Genomic DNA, 21,553 nt, shown 5'->3' with positions numbered 1-21,553 from the left:
GAGGCTGAGGATGGGGAGGACAGTGCCCATCATCCTTTGTGGCACCTGCTCAGCCCAACGTGGAGGCCTGTGCTTGTGTCTTTCAGGAATTTGCAGACTCCATATCCCAGCTGGTCACACAGAAGTTCCGCGAGGTGACGACGGACCTCACGCCCATGCATGCCCGCCACAAAGCTGTGGCAGGAATCGTCATGACCAAAGGTAGCCACCTCTTCTTTTCCTGTGGGCATTTTCATCTCTAAAGAAAGGAGCATTAGCATCTACCTGATCTTGGAGGCCAAAAGGCTCTCCCTTCCACACCAAGCTGTGACAAAGAAAGACAAAATATTATAGGATACACAGAGATCAGTGGCCAGAGCGTATTAGCGGGAAAAGCCATCCTGACCATGGTGCTGTGATTAGGCTGACAGGGCCCAGCTCTGCACAAACATCCCCCATCTCAGGGGGGCCTGGCCAGTCCCTTCCGGAGAACCCAAGTCCCCCTGAGAGTCCTGAGTCCCTCTCGTTGGGGTGTAACCCACCCCGGAACGCTCTCGTTTCTGCCAAGATTCCCCATCCCAAACACCCAGGGAGGGAATTCCACTCTAAGAAACACAGGTTACCCAGCCGCGAGGGGCAGGCTGAGAGCCAAGGAGGCGGCCTCTCCAGTCAGCCAGGATGGGGGAAAATGAATGAGGGCTAAATTTGATGAGTCAGCACTGTGGAAACAACAAGCCACCAACCCATTAATAACAAGCCAGCGGGTTATTTGCATTCAACCATTTCCATTTCCAAAGTTTTTCATAACTGTGTAATGACCTCCTCGTCACACTCATTACATTCACACACTTGAGAGTCGTTACTGTAAAATAGTAACTGACTTTTGGATTAAGTTTCACACACACGCTTGCTCTGCATGTGCTGGCAAAATCTAAGGCGGAAAAAGACCATCGACCTGACATACAAACATATTTATATTAAAAAATAAAGGACCAGATGACTGGCATGGTTCTCAGCCATGCTGGGCTGGCAGGGTCCTCTCCAATCTTGCTGGGTGTGGGAATATTGGAACCAGCACCCAGTGCCATGTCTTGGCTGTGTAATCTTCCCATTGTGGGCCTCCTGGTAAAATGAAAATGAAACTGCTTCCTCACAATGTAACTGGGTGAGATCTAGAATATGAGATTATTTGAAACGTAAAGTTGTTTTATAAATAGATCATGCAATATATAAATATACCAGCCCCGCCCTGACCACCAGCACCTGCCCCACCTTTCAGACACAGATGACACCTGCCTCTTTGTGGAATTAGGAATGTTCTAAATTGAGGGCTAAGAGTTCACCTCCACCAAGCTCATCCCCGCTGGAGGTGACCATTCCTTCACCCTCCAGCATGCAGCCATCAGCTGGGCACCCCCATACACTGGGCACTGCTCTGTAGGCCCACGGGGCTGCAAGGAAGAGACACAGCCCCCACTCAGGGTACAGCAGTCTCACTAAGGGAGCAGTGAGTTTGGCAGGCCAAAAGCATCATCCTAGCACAGAATCCAGCCCCACCTGCACAGAGCTCTGCGACCCATGGCCAGCCACTGAGCCTTGCTGGGACTCTGTTCTCTCACCTTTAAAACAGGGATAACAGCAACACCTACCTGATCAGATTATTTTGAAGGCTACATGTGTTCATGTATTTCTAGCTCTTAGAAAGTTACCTAGCCCATAGCAAGTACCATGTGTTAGTTAATTATTGGTAATGGCACTGTTTAATTTACAAATTATTTAGTCAGTGCCTGGCATACAAAGTTCTGGGGAAACAGCAGAGAACAAGAGACCAAATGCTTACCCTTGTGGCTCTTATATTCCAGTGGAGAATGGTTCATAAAGAATAATTTAAATCCAATATAAAAGAACTATAAAAGAATTATGTACACACGGAGTTGTTGGTCCATATAAACAAAACTTTGGTAAATTTTAAAATGCGGAGTGTTACACAGATTTCTGCTACAGATTTCTGAATAACTCAGTTTAAATGAGTGTCCTGGTCTGAAAGGAAAGGAGGGAGGGTTGGGGGAGGGAGTAGAAGGGGGAGGGGAACCAGCCACTCTGGCTTCCTTATTGTGCAATGCACTTCCAGCCCCAGAGGCATAAGTCAGTATGACTTGGAAAGTAATTTTTTAGCATTTCTCAGCTTCAGAACTGTGATTGTCCAATATCTTTCCATCTTTCTGGGAAACAAATCTGGCAAGTTTTGGAAGCTACTCTCAAACTTCATGTGGAAAATAGTAATGTTTTACAGAGGCTTGTGGGGAAATGATACTTCTGAGTTGCCAGTGAATACAATGCTTTATGTGTAGGCAATTTATCTACATGAATTAAACTTATTATATGAAAATGAGGCTTCACAAGGTAGAGCTTCACTAATTAGTGACTTCTGAATGCTGAAGAATAACTTGCTGAAATTTACTTTCCTATTGTAAAGAGATAAACATTGATTTTAAAAATTAGAAATGTGCAAAATTACTAATACAAACATTTTTAGATACTCATTTACTTAAAGTTGATGTGCCATTTCATCTTAATTCCAGTTCAATTATTCAAGCAAATGCCTAAGAAATTCTCAGAATAATGTGTCTTGTTCTAGTTGCTGTATATGTCACAATGTTTTAAAATTAAACTTATCTTGAAATAAAACACAATTTGATTTGCCACGCCAGTGGATGGAATGCCAACTCACTCACATTAATTAGCTCCTGAAAGTTCTGTTTATGAATCGGAGACCATTTCTTTGCCATTATGAGAAATATAATCAGAGAAATATATACTTATGAATAGAAGTTTTTATTTTTATCAAATTAATGCAGTCATATGGTACAGATTCTAAAGAACTTCTGAATGAAAAGCCGTATTCTCCCACTCCACCCCTCACTCCCCTTCACTCTCAGAAGCCACCTCTAACCATTTTAAATTTTGTTCTTGTGACTCTAAGTACTATATTGCTTCTATATTTCTAGATTTTCAGTTCTAGATAACATCTATTGACTCATGCTATTAACATTTGATACTTTTTCATTTTCCATTATTGTTTGTAATGCACAATTATAGATAATAAACCTTTATTTCTTATTGCATCAAATTTAGAAGGTGTGGTTTCACTCACCTTGGGAGAGGCTGTGCGTTGAGGGTGGCAACCCTCAGCCCCTTCCCCACTAGCCAGCCTCTCCCAATTACATGTTACATCTTTACACCATCATCACTGGTATTTATATCCTTTCTTATGCCCATAATTAAGTCTTCTCTATTTTGTCTTTTGAGTGATTATAAAAGCTGAACAGCATCTATCTGATGAGAGTATTGTAGATATTCCCACCACAGGGCCAAGCAGAACCACGTTCAACCTTCCCAGGACAATTCCCCCCAAAAGGGAGCCTGGCTGCCTGGCGTCAGGACACACAGAGGCTCTGCCTCCACTCCCAGCTCCAAGTCGTGTTGTGTTTAAGTTTGATTCATGTGTGTTGCTAGACTTGCTTATATCACTTTTGAAATATTGTGCTTTTTTTTTTTCTGGAATGTCTTTTTCCTTACTGAAAGAGAGAGGAAGATTGTGCCTTTACCATACGTGCTAAGTCACAAGGCCTCTAGGGAAGCATCTTGCGGAGGGTACCTGCCTCTCTCCCGGAGAACTCCCCAGCCAGGCCCACCAAGGCACATGCTCTGCAGACCCTGCGTCCTGCTCTTCCAGTGGGACACCGTCTCTGAGATCATTGTCTTCTCCCCTGCTTTGTCTCCCCTCATACAGAGCTTCCTCAAGAAGCATCATCTACAATGGGAGATCAACTTTGTGAATATTCCCACATCTCAAAATGCCTTGATTTGCTTCGCATCCGTCTCAGTAGGTTCCCAGGTGGGGAATTCTAAGCTTTTAATTATTTTCCCTCAGTATTTTGAAGCAATGTTTCCATTATCTTTTATCTAATATTTCTGACCTGCCTCACATTTTCTCTGCAGTGACCAGCACTCATTCCTACCCGCGAGGGGGAAAGGTCTTTTTTTTAACTTGGATTTAAGAATATGTTTAGGTATGAGCCATTCACCTTTCTTGACATATTTAAGCTATTTGTATATTTTCATGTCATTTGTATTATGAATTCCTTCATTTACACACATTTGTTAAACTTTCAATACTCTATTAATCTTCTGCTTTTACTTTTTAAATTTTAGTCTCTTCATTCTTTTACTTGATGTTTTTGGAGATTTCTTAAATTTATCCTATAGCTCATCAACTGCCTTTCCCTCCTAATTTTTGCAACCTATTTTCATTATTTGAGTCTTTTTTTTTTTTTTTTTTTTTTTGTATTTTTTAGTAGAGACAGGGTTTCATCCTGTTAGCCAGGATGGTCTGGATCTCCTGACCTTGTGATCCGCCCGTCTCGGCCTCCCAAATTGCTGGGATTACAGGCTTGAGCCACCACGAGTCTTTCACTTATCCTCCATTCTTCCTTTTTCGAGGGAGCCTCTCGTTCTGTAGCTGTAACTTCTGTTCAGCTCCTCTGAGGAGACACCCTGGCCCGTGTCCTCCAGGCCAGGGGTAGTGACTTTCTGTTTCGCGTGGTCTTTCTCCCGTGTCCTGCTCACGGCTCTCGTCTGAATACACACACTTGTGAACGAGACGTTAGATTGGTATCGTAGGCGCTGGCCTGGTGTCTTCCGCGGTGGTGGCCAGCTGGTCCTTCTCCCACAGGCTCCTGCCCGGATTGGAAGGTGGCGCAGGGCCCATTTCCATCAGCTCAGGTCTCCTTAGGACTGCCGGCAGGCGCCCCCACCCCCGCCAGCGCCAATGAGGTGGGGTCCCAGCCGGCCCTGGACCCTTCTCAGGTGGTCCTTCCCTCCCTGTAGCGTGAGACTCCATCTTTCATGCTGAACAAGTGCTTCCACCCTCAGACATTCTCCCCAGGGAGCAGGAGGCTTGGCCAACTGCCGCAGCCATTTATTAAAAATAATCCAGTGAGCCTTATGCCAGGAGCACACGCACTGCTGCCCCCGGACCCGTAGGCACCGAACCTGGGCCCTCCCAGGCCTGACCTTGAAGGCAGCTGCTCTCTCTGCCACTGGGAAGCTTTGTTCTCTTTCTCTCAACTCCTTCTCTGCTCCCACTCACACGCCATCTTCTCAGAGGGCGTGGACTGTGTCTTCCGGGGGAGCTTGGACACTGCTCAGGCCCTCTCCTGGGAGGGCGTGGGCCCTTGCTCAGGTCTTCCGGAGGAGCCTCGCCATGCTCAGGCCGTCTCCCGGTGAAGCGTAGACCTGAGTGAGGCTGTCTCCCGGGAAGCTGTGGACCCCGCTCAGGCTGTCTTCCAGGAGGGCGTGGGACCCCGTCTCAGGCAGTCTTCCGGGGGAGCGGGGGCCTCGCTCAGGTCGGCTTCCGGGGGAGCGGGGGCCTCCCTCAGGCCGGCTTCCGGGGGAGCCGGGGCCTCCCTCAGGCCGGCTTCTGGGAGGGCGTGGGTCCCACTCAACCCTTCTCTGGATTACACAGTAGTTCAGCTTTGTTCCCTCCCGAATCCTCTCGTTTCACCGGACAAAGAAAAGCAAATGTTCTCCCCATCCTCTTGAACCCCGACAGCACTTACTAGCCAAGCTGTCAGGGTACCGCTTTATTTAGAAACTCTTGTGTTTCATGAGAGAATGATTCCTAAAGGGGTTGTTGATAGTGATGCCTTGCATTTAATATGCAGATTTACAATTTTGACAGCATTTTTACATACACTAATCAGTTTGATTGACATAACCCTGATAAGTGGGGAAGGCAGGAATTCTTATTAACGCTTTAGGAGGCCGGGCGCGGTGGCTCAAGCCTGTAATCCCAGCACTTTGGGAGGCCGAGACGGGCGGATCACGAGGTTAGGAGATCGAGACCATCCTGGCTGACACGGTGAAACCCCATCTCTACTAAAAAATACAAAAAACTAGCCGGGCGAGGTGGCGGGCGCCTGTAGTCCCAGCTACTCGGGAGGCTGAGGCAGGAGAATGGCGTGAACTCGGGAGGCAGAGCTTGCAGTGAGCCGAGATCGCGCCACTGCACTCCAGCCCGGGCGACAGAGCCAGACTCCGTCTCAACAAAAATAAAATAAAATAAAAAAGTTAACGCTTTAGGAAATGCAGACACCAAGATCAAGAGGCCTAGTGGCTTTCCTGATGCCCTGCGGGCGGGGCAGAGCTGAAAGGTGGAGCTGATGGTCCTTTATCCTTCGCGGCTCCAGGTTCCTGTTGGAAGCAGGCATCAAGGCCGGGTAGTGACCACGCATTACCTCTTTATGGGAAATTATTTTTCTGAGTTTATTAAGTAAATAACTAGGAAAAAGGAGTTTTCTCAAGTACATTTTTAGGGGTTCGTGTTTAAACTTTTGCTAGTCTAGCCTACAAAACATGTTCTGAAACCGTGGCTTGTATAAATATTCTTTCCCATTTAAACTAAGGTCCAGTTTTATCACTCCACAAATTTCTTGGACTTACAACTGCCCTGGAAAAAATGCACATTTCTTGAAAACAGCGTGGTAAAGTTGAACTCTGTAAAAAGAGCCCAGGACAACAAGGAAACCCTTCTGAGGGAAGTGGTCTAGCCTCTTTTATTAGGAAAAATACAGAAGTGCCAATTAATTCCACGACAGAGCGTACGTTTTCCAAATTTTGAAATGTAGATTATGTTTTGCTTCATATGTTTGGCTTTGAACCTAAAATGAGCACATAAGATAAAAAAAGTGTCTGTACTATCCGTGCCATGCTTTTGGCTTGCATAAAGAATTGTGTTATTGTGTTGTACCAGATAAAGCTGGTTATCAAACACGATTTTCCCATTTGCACTTTAGAAACCATGACAGTTTAAATACAGTTAAAACTTCTCTTTCCATCATACAAAGAGCATCTGTGTAAGTTCATCTTCACAAGGACCTAAGAGAAGTGGAGTATAAGGAGTTTATTCCCCCAATTTTTCAAAACCTTTGCTTTCATTGTTTCCCCTGAATGACTGGCAGTCACTTTGATCTTAAAATTAAAAGCAAGGTATTTTTATTTGCATCCAGTCGGGCATGAGGAAGATAAGCTGAAACAAATGAACTGGACAAAAAACCCTAAACAGAAACCTCATGCTGTGATGAAAGATGGCGAATTATCATCTGTATTTCAAGGAATTGATCTTAATGATTGCTAAGTGGATACTGAGAAATGTGAAGCTGATGCTGTGTCTCTGTGGGTCTGTTCAGGCACATTAAGATTCATGGAGGCCGACAGCCCAGTATAATAAGGAGCACTGATGGGCAATTGATTTTAAATCTTTGGTTTAAACTGGTAGGTTTAAACTATAAGATGCAGGATGGATTTCACTACACCAATGTTGACCCTTGCATAGTGTGAATGCTGACACATTTCTACTAAACATCCCTCCTCAAAATGGAGAGGAAAAGAAAATCAGTCACTGACTGGACATTTGTTCCACCCGCATCCCACTTACGGCTCATTTAAATAGTTTAGCCTGGAATAATTCACAGGGTGCCGATGAAAACCCTCAAAGCTGAATTAACTAAGGAGAGGACTGGCAGCCCTGGCCGTGAGTTAAATCCTCACCAAATGCCTTCATTTATCCCAAGTAAGCAAATGGGTAGATGGAAATAACATGAGAAAGGGAGGAGAAAATATTTTTGCTACACTCTCTCAAGGTCTAGTACTCCAATCAAAGCTGTTCAAACACTTCTGCACTTCTCTGATTATTAACTCATGACTGAGCATTCAATTCTATCTTCAATCTAATTGTCCAAAAGGCTTCACCGAGAAAAGAAAATCCAACATTGTATCTCAAGGCAACACAACTAAACTCATTTTATTCTGGTCTCTTTGACTATGAGTCTTTTTTTAATGGAAGTGTAACAGTAACTTTGTTGGTGAAAAAATAAAGGACGCTAGCATCCAGTGTTTACCTGCATGCCAGGCAATGTTTGGGATATGTAAAGCCATATTCTCCTGTTATTCAACAAGCTAAAATATTCTTATGTTTACCCTAACCATGCTCTGGTTAAGCACACTTAGGAAAGAGGGCAAGAAAGAAAAAGAGAGAGTTAGGGAGGGAGGGAGGGAGAAAGAGAAAAAGAGAGAGTTAGGAAAGGGAGGGAGAAGGAAGAAAGAAGCTTCACGAAATGACTGTGTGTTATCTGTGAGCAGGAGTTATCATCATTGACCGGGTCCCCACTGTGTGGCTGGAGATATTAAAGATATTCTAAAGGATTTGGGCTAATTAGTGAACAAATGTGAAACTGAGTGAAGCTGTAACCCTCTGAAATAAGTGTGGACTTTCAAATGCGTGCACTTGGGGTCATGGTTTACACTCCCTCGTTCCCTAGTAGACCTTGTATTTAAAATTTCAAGATGTGTCCATCTGCATTAGGTGATATTGAAAGGGCTTCCCTGCAGAAACACTGGAGGAATCTGTGGTGCTGTTCCAGACACATCCACATTGGGACCTGGGGGTAATTCACGCCAAGAAACACAGGGTCTCATGACTTCACACAGCAAAATGGAGGTCTCCTGGCTTCCTGCCCTTTGCTGCTATAACCAAACTTTCCTCTCCCTGCACCTCTCTTTCCCACACACCCTCACTGCACACCGTGTCTGTGTCTCCTTCTGCTGCTCCGTTGGACTTTTGAAGTCCTCGTGCACAGCGCTCTGGACCCAGCCCCTGCAGCGGCTTCACCACACTGATGACAGGAAGAGGTGTGCATGGAAGCAGCCTCCCAGGTTAGAGAGGCGGTGGGCATCTGATCCCTGAGGGCTGGCCCTGAAGAGGAAGGGAGGCGGGGTCTCGGGCTGAGGAGGAGCTCCCAATGGAAGAAAGCAGTCTCAGCTTTGGGGCCATGCTGGCAACAGGTGGCTCATGGGGGAGCCAGTCATTGACAAGGTCAGTGGAGGGCAGAGAAGAGGAGGAGAGCAGGAAGCTATGATCGACAGTGGGTTCGGGGCGGCCTCCCCACCTTAGGTCAGTGCCTACCTATGTCATTGGGTCATTACCCAAGAATGAGGGCTCTAACTAGCCAGCCAGATTTGAGCCCAGGGGAACTCACACCTCGGTCAAGAAAAGAAGAGAAAGTATTGGAGGTCAGCAGAGAGGGCGTGGAGTTCACAGGGCCTGAACAAAGCTCCCCTCTGAGCTGATTCAAATATGATCTTCTTAAAAACAGAACAAAAATGAGCATGCCAAGTGGTTGCTTACAGATGAAGAAAGCACCGTCACTTACAAGATTTAGCTCATGAATTATTTAGGAGCTCTGGCTTCATGCTTTCATTATTTCTGGTTTTAGCGCCAGTGAGACCTTGTCAGCCATCCTCGGTGGGAGAAGGAAGAGACCATCATCAATCAGACCAGGTGTTTCCTATTTGTTCCTGTGATATAAAAGAATGAGTTACTAATGGGGTGAAGAGCTTGCTCAGCCCAATGCAAATGTGGAGATAAATAGACTTTTCAATCTATTAATTGCAAAGCGTTCATTGTCATTCTACCTCTTTCTTGGGGGTAGGAAGAGGGCATTGAATTTATTTACTAAATGTGAAATTACCATATTTATATCCAGTGAAACCCTCGCAGTGTTGATGTTGAAGAACATAACTAATAACCTTCTCATAAGCTCGCCTGGCCTGATCTTTTGATGTATGTGGTGTCCTACCCCAAATTCTATGCATTTTACAGTTGTATCCACTCAGAACACCACTGGCTGCAGGAGGTGAGATAGTGGATTAGCAGTGTTGCAAACAAGCACCTTTTTATCTTTTTATTGTCTCAGTAACCAGCAGTGGCCCACATGCCAGACAGTAGTGGCAGGTGCCATTCAGGCCCCTGTGGTTTCAGGATGTGTCACCCTCTGGCTACTCCTCATCCCGCCTGCTGCTACAGGTCACATTCCCAGACCCCATCAGGGCAGGAGGAGGACATTTTCCATCCTGAAGACTTCTTTTGGCCAGGATTTTGCTACTGGCCGCTCAGCTGTGCAGGAAGTAATGGGGAGAGCTGGAAAGGGAGAGATTTGCATCTCAGTCTCCACAGCAAGGCCAGTGAGGGAGGATGGCTTGGAGCAGCTGGATGTTCAAGAACCAACACTGGTGCAGGTATCCACAGTGCCTGCTTACGTCTCCTAGAGCCTCAAGTCCCTCATGGTGCCCTCTTGAGCATTGTGCTGGGACGAGTGTGGAGAGGACTGTGCAGCAGCAAATACTGCTGCATCTGCCCATCCATTCTCATGCTCCAAAAGTATACTTTGGAAAAGTCAAGTTAATTCAGTAGGAGAATGTGCCAGATGTGCCATTGTCATGTAAACAGTTAGGTCCCAGGGCTGACACATGGTTGTCAATGTGCTTGCTTGCCTGGACGCCGCCTATGTCAGTGCCTAGCTTGTCCTGCCCTCTGATGGGGCTGTAGTGTTTGACTCACCATGAGTCACAGACACACATGTGACGTGTTGTGGAATGGATCCCCTCCACTCTCATAAGGTTGCACTGTCTAGTGAACCACACAGCTGGCTCCCCGCCCAAGGCCCACAGAAAGGTCACTGGCATCTCCTGAGTTTCCTCCCTCTCACCTCTAACCTCACCGACAGCCCATCAGGTTTGGAGAAGTTCCATTCCCTGAGGGGGAACAGCAAAGAGTGTTAACCAGCTGACATCTGGTCACATCTCTGTCCACAGGCTGACCCTCTTAGGGTTGTAGAGGGGGCCACAGTGCCTGAGGCCATCACAGGTGGACAGCAGCCGGCATCAGCCTGGTGTGGTTTCTCGGCTCTCTTAGTGCCTTTGCCGTGTTGTATGTTATGTGGAGTGAGCAGCATGTTGGATTAGTGTGTAGACCCAGCGCTCTCACATGTGCCTGGCACAGAAGGCTTGGCGAGTGTCAGCCGCACTGAGGAGGACAAGATACATGAATGGCACCCAGGGCCAGTGACTGCCTCATTTCCTGTCAGAGCAACATGTGAATCTGTGTCTACAAAGCAAGCCCAGTCATTTTGGAAGGAAAAAGGATGAGTGTTAAAACAGCAGAGTTATTCATATCTAACATTCCTGGGTCCAAGCACTCCCTCATGTTTTGGCCCCATGAGGAGCTTGGAGCATTGGTTCTGCTTGCTTCCTCACTGGGACTGAGCCCCGGCATGACTGGCAGTCTTAGCACCTGAAAGTGAGGGTGGCATGTCCTCTGGGAGCATTTTATAAGGAAATAAATGAGTATGTGATTACTTTGCTTATCCTGACAACGAAGGGCTGAGGCTGAGAAACTCTGGCTTTCATGGCGTGTTCACACAGTTGGACAGAGTCAGCATTTGGGATTCACTCATTGGTTGCCCACCATTCTTTGAAGCTCAGGTATAGCAAATGGGGACCATAGCATCTGTGGATGCCCACAGAGTGGGTTTTCTTTGTAGATGCCTCTGAATCTACTGAGCACCATATGTGTGCAACACTCAAGAGAAACTGTCCCTTGATTCAGTGGTTTCTCATTCAAATTGCCAAACCAAAGAATCCACCTCAGTGAAGAGCACCTGTTCCCAAACTGCATCCAATGACATCACACAGCCAGGTGAAAAAATGAATATTCTGCATCTGCTTTTTTTCACATACTTGTGCTCCCCAAATTCACCTGGCCATAAGAATAACCTAAAAATATTGCCTAAAAACAGATTTTCAGGAACCTCACAATGAGACACTCATTCAATAGTTTTGGGTTTCTTGGTTGGTAGGAGGCTGGAGCCACATCTGTGATTTCAACAGTGACCAAAAGATTCCTCTGATCACACAAGTATAAGAAAGAATGGCCAAAACTTGCTTGACATCTTTTATGCAGACAGCAATTCTCCCAGTTCTGGTGAAGGTGACATGGTAGGCAAGGCTTCTACCCATCATCTCCACTCAGGAGTACCTAGGAAGAAGGTAGACAGTTCTGTTGATGTCACCCACACAACAGGAGGCCCTCCAGAAACTACTACTGCCCCACAGGCACTGGAGTTCTACACCAGTAACCACACAGATTTGCCCTATCCTAACCACACAGTCCATCATGACCTAACCACAGAGCCCACTGCATTCTAACCACAGAACCCATTGCATCCTAACCAGAGCCAACTGCATCCTAACCAGACTGTGGCATCCTAACCACAGAACCCACCATATCCTAACCAGAGCCCTCTGCATCCTAACCACAGAGTCCACCACGTCTTAACCACAGAGCCCACCATATCCTAACCACAGAGCCCACCTCCTCCTAACCACAGAGCCCACCATACCCTGAACACAGAGCCCACCTCATCCTAACCACAGAGTCCACCACGTCCTAACCACAGAGCCCACCATATCCTAACCACAGAGCCCTCTGCATCCTGACCACAGAGCCCACCTCATCCTAACCACAGAGCCCACCATATCCTAAACACAGAGCCCACCTCATTCTAACCACAGAGTCCACCGCATCCTAACCACAGAGCCCTCTACATCCTAACCACAGAGCCCTCTGCATCCTAACCAGAGCCCACCGCATCCTGACCACAGAGCCCCCAGTATCCTAACGAGAGCGTACCATACCCTAACAACAGCACTCTGCATCCTGACCACCAAGCCCACCTCATCCTAACCACGGAGCCCACCTCATCCTAACCACAGAGCCCACCGCATCCTAACCACAGAGCCCACCGTATTCTAATGAGAGCCCACCACATCCTAACCACAGAGCCTACCGCATCCTAACCATAGCCCACCATATCCTAACCACAGAGCTCACCACATCCTAACCACAGAGCCCACCGCATTGTAACCACAGAGCCCACCACATCCTAACTGCAGAGCCTGCCGCATCCTGTCCACACAGCCCGCCAGATCCTAACCACAGAGCCCACCATATCCTAACCACAGAGCCCACTGCATCCTAACCAGAGCCCACTGGATCCTATCCACAGAGCCCACCACGTCCTAACCACAGATGCCACTGCATCCTCACCACAGAGCTGTCCTCCCATGCTCCTTGTTTTCATGCAGGCTGCTCCCCCTCCTCGGCTCCTCTTCGTTCATTACCTGGCCAGTGATTACACACCTTCTAGTCCAGGACACAGGTCTCTTCTTTCTCCCTTTCTTAACACTGGCTTTGACGTCCACGGTTGCCCCATCCTCTGAGAAGGCGTCCCCACAGCTGGTGTAGCCCAATCACAGTGAGCTTCTGCTCTCCTGCCACGCTGCCTTCTCCCTGCCTGTGAGCATGTGCTGTGAAAGGAGCTTTGAGACTGCACAGTTTTGTATCCCCTTTCCCTTGAATAAGTTAGGTGTGTAATGCCCATTGAATGAATGGATAGATAAACAAACAGAAATACATGAAAATATGCCCTTGGTACTTTAAGGCAAGTGAGTGCTCATTCCTGGAATTGTTATTTGGCCCATGGTTCAGTGCCATGGTCAGATTTAGTTGAAAGGTGTTCTTGAACGTGTCTTGTCTTTCAACTGTCCCACACCAGCCCTCTTGTTCTCATTGGAAGAACATGTGCTTTATAGTCAGTAGAAGTAATAATGGAACAAATGGTGTTTTTGTGTCATTCTAGCAAGGGAAGTCACAGAAACATCCTGGATGCAGATGGAGAAACAAGTATGATTACAAGAGAATGGAAATATATGCATCATAATAGCTAAAGATGGTGGTATTTTTGCTGTGTATCAGGCACATGTTATTCTTTAATCTTTGAAAACTTTTTCCAAACAAGACAACTAAACACAATTAAATTCTTGCCTCATGTAAGCAGCAGAAACAGGGCTCCCTGTGCCCTAGAGCCTGTTAAACTCCGCTTACAGTGCTTTGTTATCTGATATTCCCCAGAGGTATTGTCATTCGTAGAGGAGAGCACAAAACGTTTACACATAACTTGCTTTCCTTCCAAAATCAATGCATTTGAAATGTTTAGAGAATAAAAGCCCAGGGGACACTAGTGTCTTCTGATTCCTGAGGAAAGCCATAAATCAAGACCCTAGTGGAAGAAAAATCTCCCCTGTCAAAAGCAAAACTGTTTCCTTTCAGTCTCAGTCTAATCATGTCCCCAACAGATAAGACATGCCCAAGCCAGACATTTTAAAATCTACCTGATTTCAAACTAATTAGAGGAAATATAGAGAATGGAAGCAGAAACACAAGAAGATTTAAAAAATTGGTTTGCAGGAAAAGATTCAAAATAAAACACAGACTTTGGCCAAATAATGACTAGACGTGGGATTGCAGGCCGATCATGATATTCCCTGTGAGTATTCAGAGAATACCAACCACAAAGAGATTGGGAGTTTTAAAGATGAAGTCTGGAAAGTGGACTGAAATTGTATAGAAGATCAGTTAGGGTGAACATTGAAGAAGGTTTCCTAATACTGAGCGCTGATAAACTGTGGAAGAATCTTTCTCAAGGGAAGGTGTGGAAACCCTGTTATTGAGTCATTAAATTCAGTGGGCACAGTTCTAGGAAATAGGGAGTCAGAATTAATTACACATGACACCCTTGGGGCAGTCTACATGTGGAGTGAAAATTATTCCTTTCTCTCTCTATCTTCTATAATTTTGAAATGTATTTCTTTGATGCTATTTGGTATATTTTACTTTCAGTTTTCTTCTTAGAAATTTGGTGATCTTTTTCCTCCAAAACCAGATATAGTATAAGAAATGTACCTTTAAAACGTTGGAACAGGCTGAGAATGACTTAGTTCCAAGTAAATAAATAAAAGCCCATTCCCAGACATTGTCTGGAGATGGGTGATGTGCTGGGGAGAAGCCCGGTGTCTTCATCCATTTGTGCTGCTGCAACAAAATACCTCATACTGAGCCATTTATAAACAACAGAAGTTCATTACTCACAGTTCTGGGGTCTGGGAAGTCCAAAATCCAGATGTCAGCAGGCTTGGTGTCTGGAGAGGGCTGTGCTCTGCCTCCAGGATAGCACCTTGTTGCTGCATCGTTTGGAGGGGAGAAACACTGTATCCTCACAGGGCAGATGGGATGGAGGGCAAAAAAGGGCTGGACTCTGTCTGAAGTCTCTTTTATAGGGGTATTAATCCATTCATGAAGGTGGAGCCCTCATCCCCTTATCACCTCCTAAAGGCCCCACCTTTTAATACCACCACAATGAGGATTAAGTTTCAATATAAATTTTGGAGAAAACACCACATTTAAACCATAGTACCCACCAAGTTTATACATTATCCCTTATTTTCTTTATGACATATGCATCTTTATTTCTTTAATCACCCAAAATCCATTCTTTGTGTTAGGGTTCACTCCTGGTGTTGTACACTCTATGGGTTTGGACAAATGTATAATGACATGGATCCACCATTGTACCATCACACAGAGTAGTTTCACTGCCCTAAAAATCCTTTGTGCTCCATCTATTCATCCCTTCCCCCCTCAACCCTGGCAACCACTGACCTTTTTACGTATCTCCATAGTTTTGCCTTTTCCAGAACGCCCTGTATTTGGAATCATACAATATGTCGCCTTTTCAGATTGGCTTCTTTTACTTAACTTTTATTTAACTTTCCTCCATGTCTTTTCGTGGCTTGATAACTGATTTATTTTTAGTGCTGAGTAATATTCCACTGTCTGACTGTACCATGGTTTATTTATCCAGTCACCTGCTGAAAGATATCTTGGTTGTTTGCAAGTTTTGGCAATTATGGGTAAAGATGCTATAAACATTCAAATACAGTTCTTCATTTCTTACATCTAAATATTGATCAATTTGGAATTTACTGTGGTACATGGTGTCAGATAAAGATGCAATTTTATTTCTCAGATGACTGTTCAGTTGTTAGATACCGTTAATTGGATAGTCTCTCTTTGCCTCAGTGGTTTGAGATGTGATGACCTTTGTCCTATACTAAATTCCTGTACGTGTTGGGTTGAGTTCTGGACTCCCCACTTTGTTCCACCTGTTTCACTTCACACCCCATCCCCACAGCGACCTGGCATGGAGCCCCTGTAACCTGCCTGGTGTACTCTAGGGCTTGTCTCCAGCATTAGTCTTCTTTTTCAGAATTCTCTGGGTTTCCTTTTAGAATCAGCCTGCCTAGTTAAAAACAAATAACTATCTTAGTTCATTTTGTGTTGCTATAACAGAATACATGAGACTGGGTACTGTAGAAAAAATAGTGGTTTGTTTAGCTCACGGTTCTGCAGGTTGGGAAGTTTCAGGACACGGCAGTGGATTCTGGTGACAGCTTTTTTTCTGCATCATAACATGCAGGAGAAGGTCAAGGGGGAAGCAGATACTTGCAAAGAGAAAACCAGAGGGGCATTATGGCTTCATTACAGCCCACGCTTATGGGAACTAACCCATTTCCTTGAGGACTAATCCATCTTGCCAGAGCAAGAACTCACTGTCTTGAGAACAGCACCAAGCCCTTCATAAGGAATCCACCCCATCACCCAAAGACCTCCCACTAGGTCCCATCACCCCTCAACACCGCCACACTGAGGACCAAATCTCAACAGGAGTTTTAGCTACAAATAAACCATACCCAAGCCATAGCAATGACAAAACAAAATTACACTTTTTAACCAGGTGTCTTGTCCAAAACAAAGCATTATTGCTGTTTCTTTGGGAATCCTGTCAACTTTATATATCAATTTAGAGAGGATTCATTATGTTAAACCTCCCGATCGAAAAATGTGGCATGTCTTTCTGTTTGTTTAAATTTTGTTGTGTCCTTCAATAGGATTTTGAAGTTTTATTCACTTTAGTCCTTGGTCATTTCTTGTTAAACTTATTCCTATTACCTTGTTTGCTGCCGTTATAAATGGAGTCATTTTTCCTTTACAGTGTCTCTCTGGTTGCTGTGTGTCTATATGAAAGTTATTGATTTCTATATATTAACTTGGAACCCTTTCACCATATTAACCTCTCTCATTGTTTCTAGCAGTATGTCAACTGGATTCTCTGGAGGTTTCCAGACACAGAATCATAGCATATTCAGAGAGTGCTTGTGTTACCTGCCCCTCTCCAATTACTACAGAGCTAATTTCTCTCTCTTGTTGTGCTCATCATTGGCTGCAGCAGATGTTCCTGAATGGTTATAGAAGTCCTTGGAGTGCTTCCCCATAGAGCATGATACTCGTGTGTGTGTATGTGTGTCTGGTGTGTGTATGTGTGTCTGGTGTGTGTATGTGTGTCTGGTGTGTGTGTGTGTGCATAAAATCACATTCAGGAAACAATCCCTCTGTTCCACTTGACAGAGTTGAGTTTTGATAAAAACTCAATGTTTTATCAAAAGCAGTTGTATTTTGTCAGATGCTTTATCAGTATCTGTGATTATGCTTATTTTTGTATTGCATTTAAATTCTTTTTTTCTTTTTTTTTCTTTCCTTTTTTTTTTTTTTTTCTTGAGATGGTGTCTTGCTCTGTTACCCAGGTTGGAGAGCAGTGGTGCAATCTCAGCTCACTCCAACCTCCGCCTCCGAGGCTCAAGTGATCCTCCCACCTCAGTCTCTCTAGTAGCTGGGACTACAGGCTCATGCCTCCATACCCAGCTACCTTTTGTATTTTTTGTAGACTTGGGGTCTGGCTATGTTGTCCAGGCTGGTTTCAAACTCCTGGACTTAAGCAATCCACTGGTCTCAGCCTCCCAAAGTGCTGGATTACAGGTGTGAGCCACTGTGTGCTTGGCCTTAATTTTTTAATATAATCAATTCTTACATTTCAGAAATAAGCCCACCTTGCAGGGACGTACTGTAGTACTCTTTTCCTCTGCTACTTGATGGCTACTATTTTGTCTAACTGAGGGCTCTGTTGTCTTCTTTGTTGCGTAGCCTCCGTCAGGTGGGTATGGCAATAATTTAGGCATTCCATGATGACACATAACCTGAGGCTTCTCTTGTCTTTACATGCTCCGGAACACTTACAATCTGCTACCTTTCACTCGAATTCTACAAAACTCACCATGCTTGATGCTTTGGCGGGGCGCAGTAGCCCTGCTCTTTGGCCAGCTTTTCTACTTATTCTATAGAAATTTGTATACGTATATTTTCTGTGACTACTTCTCATGTTGTCTTACAGAGTAGCAGTTTTACTCTCAATAGCCATTTATAAGAAAAGAGATCACCAACAGCCACTATGTACGGAGTGATGCTTCCATACAAACTTGCATTTTATCGGCTTAATAGCATCATTGGAAGGATTGGAATAAATGCTGTTGGCACCACAGCCACCCCATCCTGGGCTCCTGATCTTCCCCAGCTGCTCCAAGTGCCGGCCAGGGCAGTTCACGGCTGCAGCCACCTCCTGAGAACGGCCCTGGCCACCAGAAGCCTACATGCCTGGGAGCACCCACAGCTCATGACTGACACATTGCACATCCTTGCCTCACACGCCAGAGCTTCCTGTTGGGTCAGCTGGAGGGAGGACCTCAGGAGGACTTCCAAAGTCCTCCTGCACCTCTTGCACCTCCTGCATGCCTGGGAGTGCCCACAGCTCATGACTGACACATCACACACCCTTGCCTCACACTCCAGAGCTTCCTGTTGGGTCAGCTGGACATGGGACCTCAGCACAGCCTCCCCTCGCCTGGTGTCTTTGCTGTCCCATCCTGTCTTCCTGACTTAATAAGCCCCTGCCGGAGCATCCCCAACCCAGCCTTTGCTGCAAGGCGGCCTGGCTTCGGGCACATTTTTACACAAAGCATTGCTCATTGAGTGCAGAGCATTTTTGGTGTCCATACAGCTTGGCGTGGCCTCACCCCAACCCCAGCAATCAAGGATCCCCGTGTGGGGAATCAGAGCACTGAAAAAGGAGAATGTTAGACACTTCTATGCAGGGCTGACACAGCCCTAAATGCCACTGGTTTGTACCTGGAGGGTGTGCCCATAAACCAAGGACCCAGTTTCTCTCTGTAGGTATGAGTGGCCTCGACCTGCCTGTGGCCCCACCATGGCGGCAGCACCCTCGCGCTGTCCCGTGACGTGGGTGTTAAGAAAAGCGTGTTTTTCTGAATGCTGGTTGGTGCTGTTTCTGTTTTTGACACCTTTTTGCCCGCAGTCTTTAACTGCTACTGAGCTCTGTTTTCCACCTCACCACGCTGCCTGATGCCGCATCGTCCTCATGGCGCCGAGGGGAGAGATGAGGACGCCCGTCCACTCCTTTCCCCCAAATTAAATCGGTCAGCCCCGAATTTGGCCATTCTTCATTAAAATCTTCCTCTTTCTCATTTGTAACGTGTGGTACCCGAGCACATCTTCCGGCTTCTTGCTCTCCCGCATCCTCTGTGTAAATTTCCCAAATCCTGTGGATTTGGTCCTTGCTGTGCTCTCTGGGTCCCTCCCGCCAATCCACTCCTGAGAGAGTTTCCTAAGTCCTCCTGTACCATGTCCAGCCCTGGCCTCCCACCCAGTGTCCCGGCCCCTCCTCTCCTCCTGTGCAACCCAGCACTCACTCATGGGCAACAGTGCTGTCCTTCCGGAAAACCCTTTCACAGCTCCCACTGTCTGTTAGTGAAGAGCTGGATCTTCAGGGTGGTACTCAAGGCCTCTGTGACCGACTTCCACCCACCTTGGAAGCTTCGCCACTTTCCCACACACATCTCCCACAGGCTCCAAAGTCGGCTTCTCCTTGTCCCGCAGAATACGCCTGTGCCCTTTCCCATCCCTGCCTCTGGTCACCATGCCCACTCTGCCTGGGACACCTCCTCCCGCCCCCTGTGCAGAAGCTCCCAGGGTGTGAGTCCATCTTTCCCTTCTCCTCCCTCGCTCTCCCTCGCTCTCATGCTGGTGACATTCCGTGGACAGCACTTCTGCGACATTTCTCATATGACGTCTGGTGCTGCAGCTGTTTCTGACTGCACCATCTCCCTCGGTCCAGGCTTTGCGTCTCCTGTGTTGGGAGCATGGTGCTGGCCATGGGGGTGGGAATCATGAAAACTGAATACGCAAACAATGCACTTCCTGGGCCACATAACTGTGCTGAGTGTGGCAGAGCCTGGAGCCAAACGGAGCTGGGAATCAATGAGGGGTGAAGGGAAAGCAGTTGCTTTTTTCTACAGCTCCAATTTCCACGGAATCCAAAGAGGAGGAGCAGGCCAGGGCCTCACGGGCCACAGCACCTATTCCCACAGAGTTGTCTGTTTACACCAGAGACTGCCTGTGCACCAGTCATGAACCCTGAAACTCGTTAGGAATCATTATCAATGTGTTTCTCGTTTCTCTAACTACCTGCTTTAATGAAGCTGGAACCTGTGGGGTGATTTCTGCATCGCGATGTCGTCCTCGTGAACCATTTCTCAACAGTCCACGTCACTGACTGCCTGAGTGAGACGGTGGCTCCCACCCCTGGCAGAGTCAGTAGCAGCTGCCCACCCCGGCTCCCTGTAGCCTTAGATCCTGATCCCATCTGCTCCTCCACTTCTGGGACTGGGAGGCAGCCTCTGCCCCCAGGATGGCTGAGGGAGGAGGAGGCCTGGAGCTGGGACAGGGCAGCTGAGTTGCCCCCTGAGGAAACTCAGGGGGGCTGGTCGTCTCCTCTTTTGATTAAAGCAGCCTGGGGAAGTCCGGTCACTTCCTGAGCTCAGGAGCAGTCCAGTCCCACCAGGGAGGGGGCAGTGGGTAGACAACAGGACCAGGACCATGGAGTTCTCTTCAGGCACAGAAACAGGGGCTGCTGGGAGAAGCTGGGATGAGCGGAGACAGCAGTGGACATGGGCAGGAGGCGGGGGCTGTGCTGGACTGCTTTGCCTGGGAGGAAGGACACTGGACAGACAGACCCCAGCTGCAGAGCCGTGGGGGCAGGGATACCGCTGGGCCTCTGCAGGGCACTTCCGCAGTGCTCCGTCCCTCCGGGTTCTGCATTCTCCCTAGCTCTCCCTGGCAGCTGCTGACTCTGCCCTTTCATCTCACAAAGAAAGATCCTGGGTTGGGGCCCAGAGAGGGTAGATGCCCTCAGGGCTCGAGAACCAAGTTCTCAGGGGAGAAAAAGTCACATCAGAGGAACAAGTGTATGAGAAGTGAGAAGTGCTCATGACCAGCCAGCACTGTTTTCCGTGGGGAAGTCGATTTTATTTAAGATGGGAGGGAGGTCTGCTTCTGGCATGACATGAATTTGTGTGTCACCTCTTCCAAGAAATGGTCTGGACATGTATTTACCAGGTGACTCCGTGGACGTGGCCGCAGTCAGCGGCTAATGCGTCTCTGTGCTGCCCTCACTTGGCCTGGGATCCAGGCCCAGCCAGTGGCTGTCATATCCCAAGGCTCCTGGGTGCCCACAACGTACCCGCCACCTCTAGCCGAAGGGCCTACACGATGGATTTGTTACTGGATCGGCAACACTGACCCGTCTCATGACACGGACTCCCTAGGGAGACCCTGCTTGGAGCATTTGGTGGAAATTCTGACTCGTGTCCTCAAGGAATTCACCATCTAAGTGCAGAGAAAATACACATCCACACAGACCTGTTAGAGCAGAGCAAACAAACATTGGCGTGTGTCTTCCAGCTTCTTCTCAAACAAAGTGATGGATATTATACTTTAAGGACATTATGTTGGGGGTTGTTTTTCAGGTTT

The 21,553-nt window shown here is 46.8% G+C and overlaps 1 protein-coding gene across 1 annotated transcript in view; it reads left to right on the top strand.

Moving 5' to 3' along the window:
- The window catches only part of ADARB2 (adenosine deaminase RNA specific B2 (inactive)), a 509,391-nt gene that overhangs the window by 437,312 nt on the left and 50,526 nt on the right, over window positions 1-21,553 (top strand). Inside the window, exon 4 of the mRNA XM_033208520.1 lies at window positions 87-201. Coding sequence (XP_033064411.1) covers window positions 87-201 — 115 coding nt within the window. The remainder of the gene's footprint in view (window positions 1-86; window positions 202-21,553) is intronic.

Source organism: Trachypithecus francoisi, unplaced genomic scaffold (genome assembly GCF_009764315.1).
Source record: "Trachypithecus francoisi isolate TF-2019V2 unplaced genomic scaffold, Tfra_2.0 Lachesis_group9, whole genome shotgun sequence".
In the NCBI taxonomy this organism is placed as follows: Eukaryota; Metazoa; Chordata; class Mammalia; order Primates; family Cercopithecidae; genus Trachypithecus; species Trachypithecus francoisi.
This window is presented reverse-complemented; position numbering and strand designations above follow the sequence as displayed.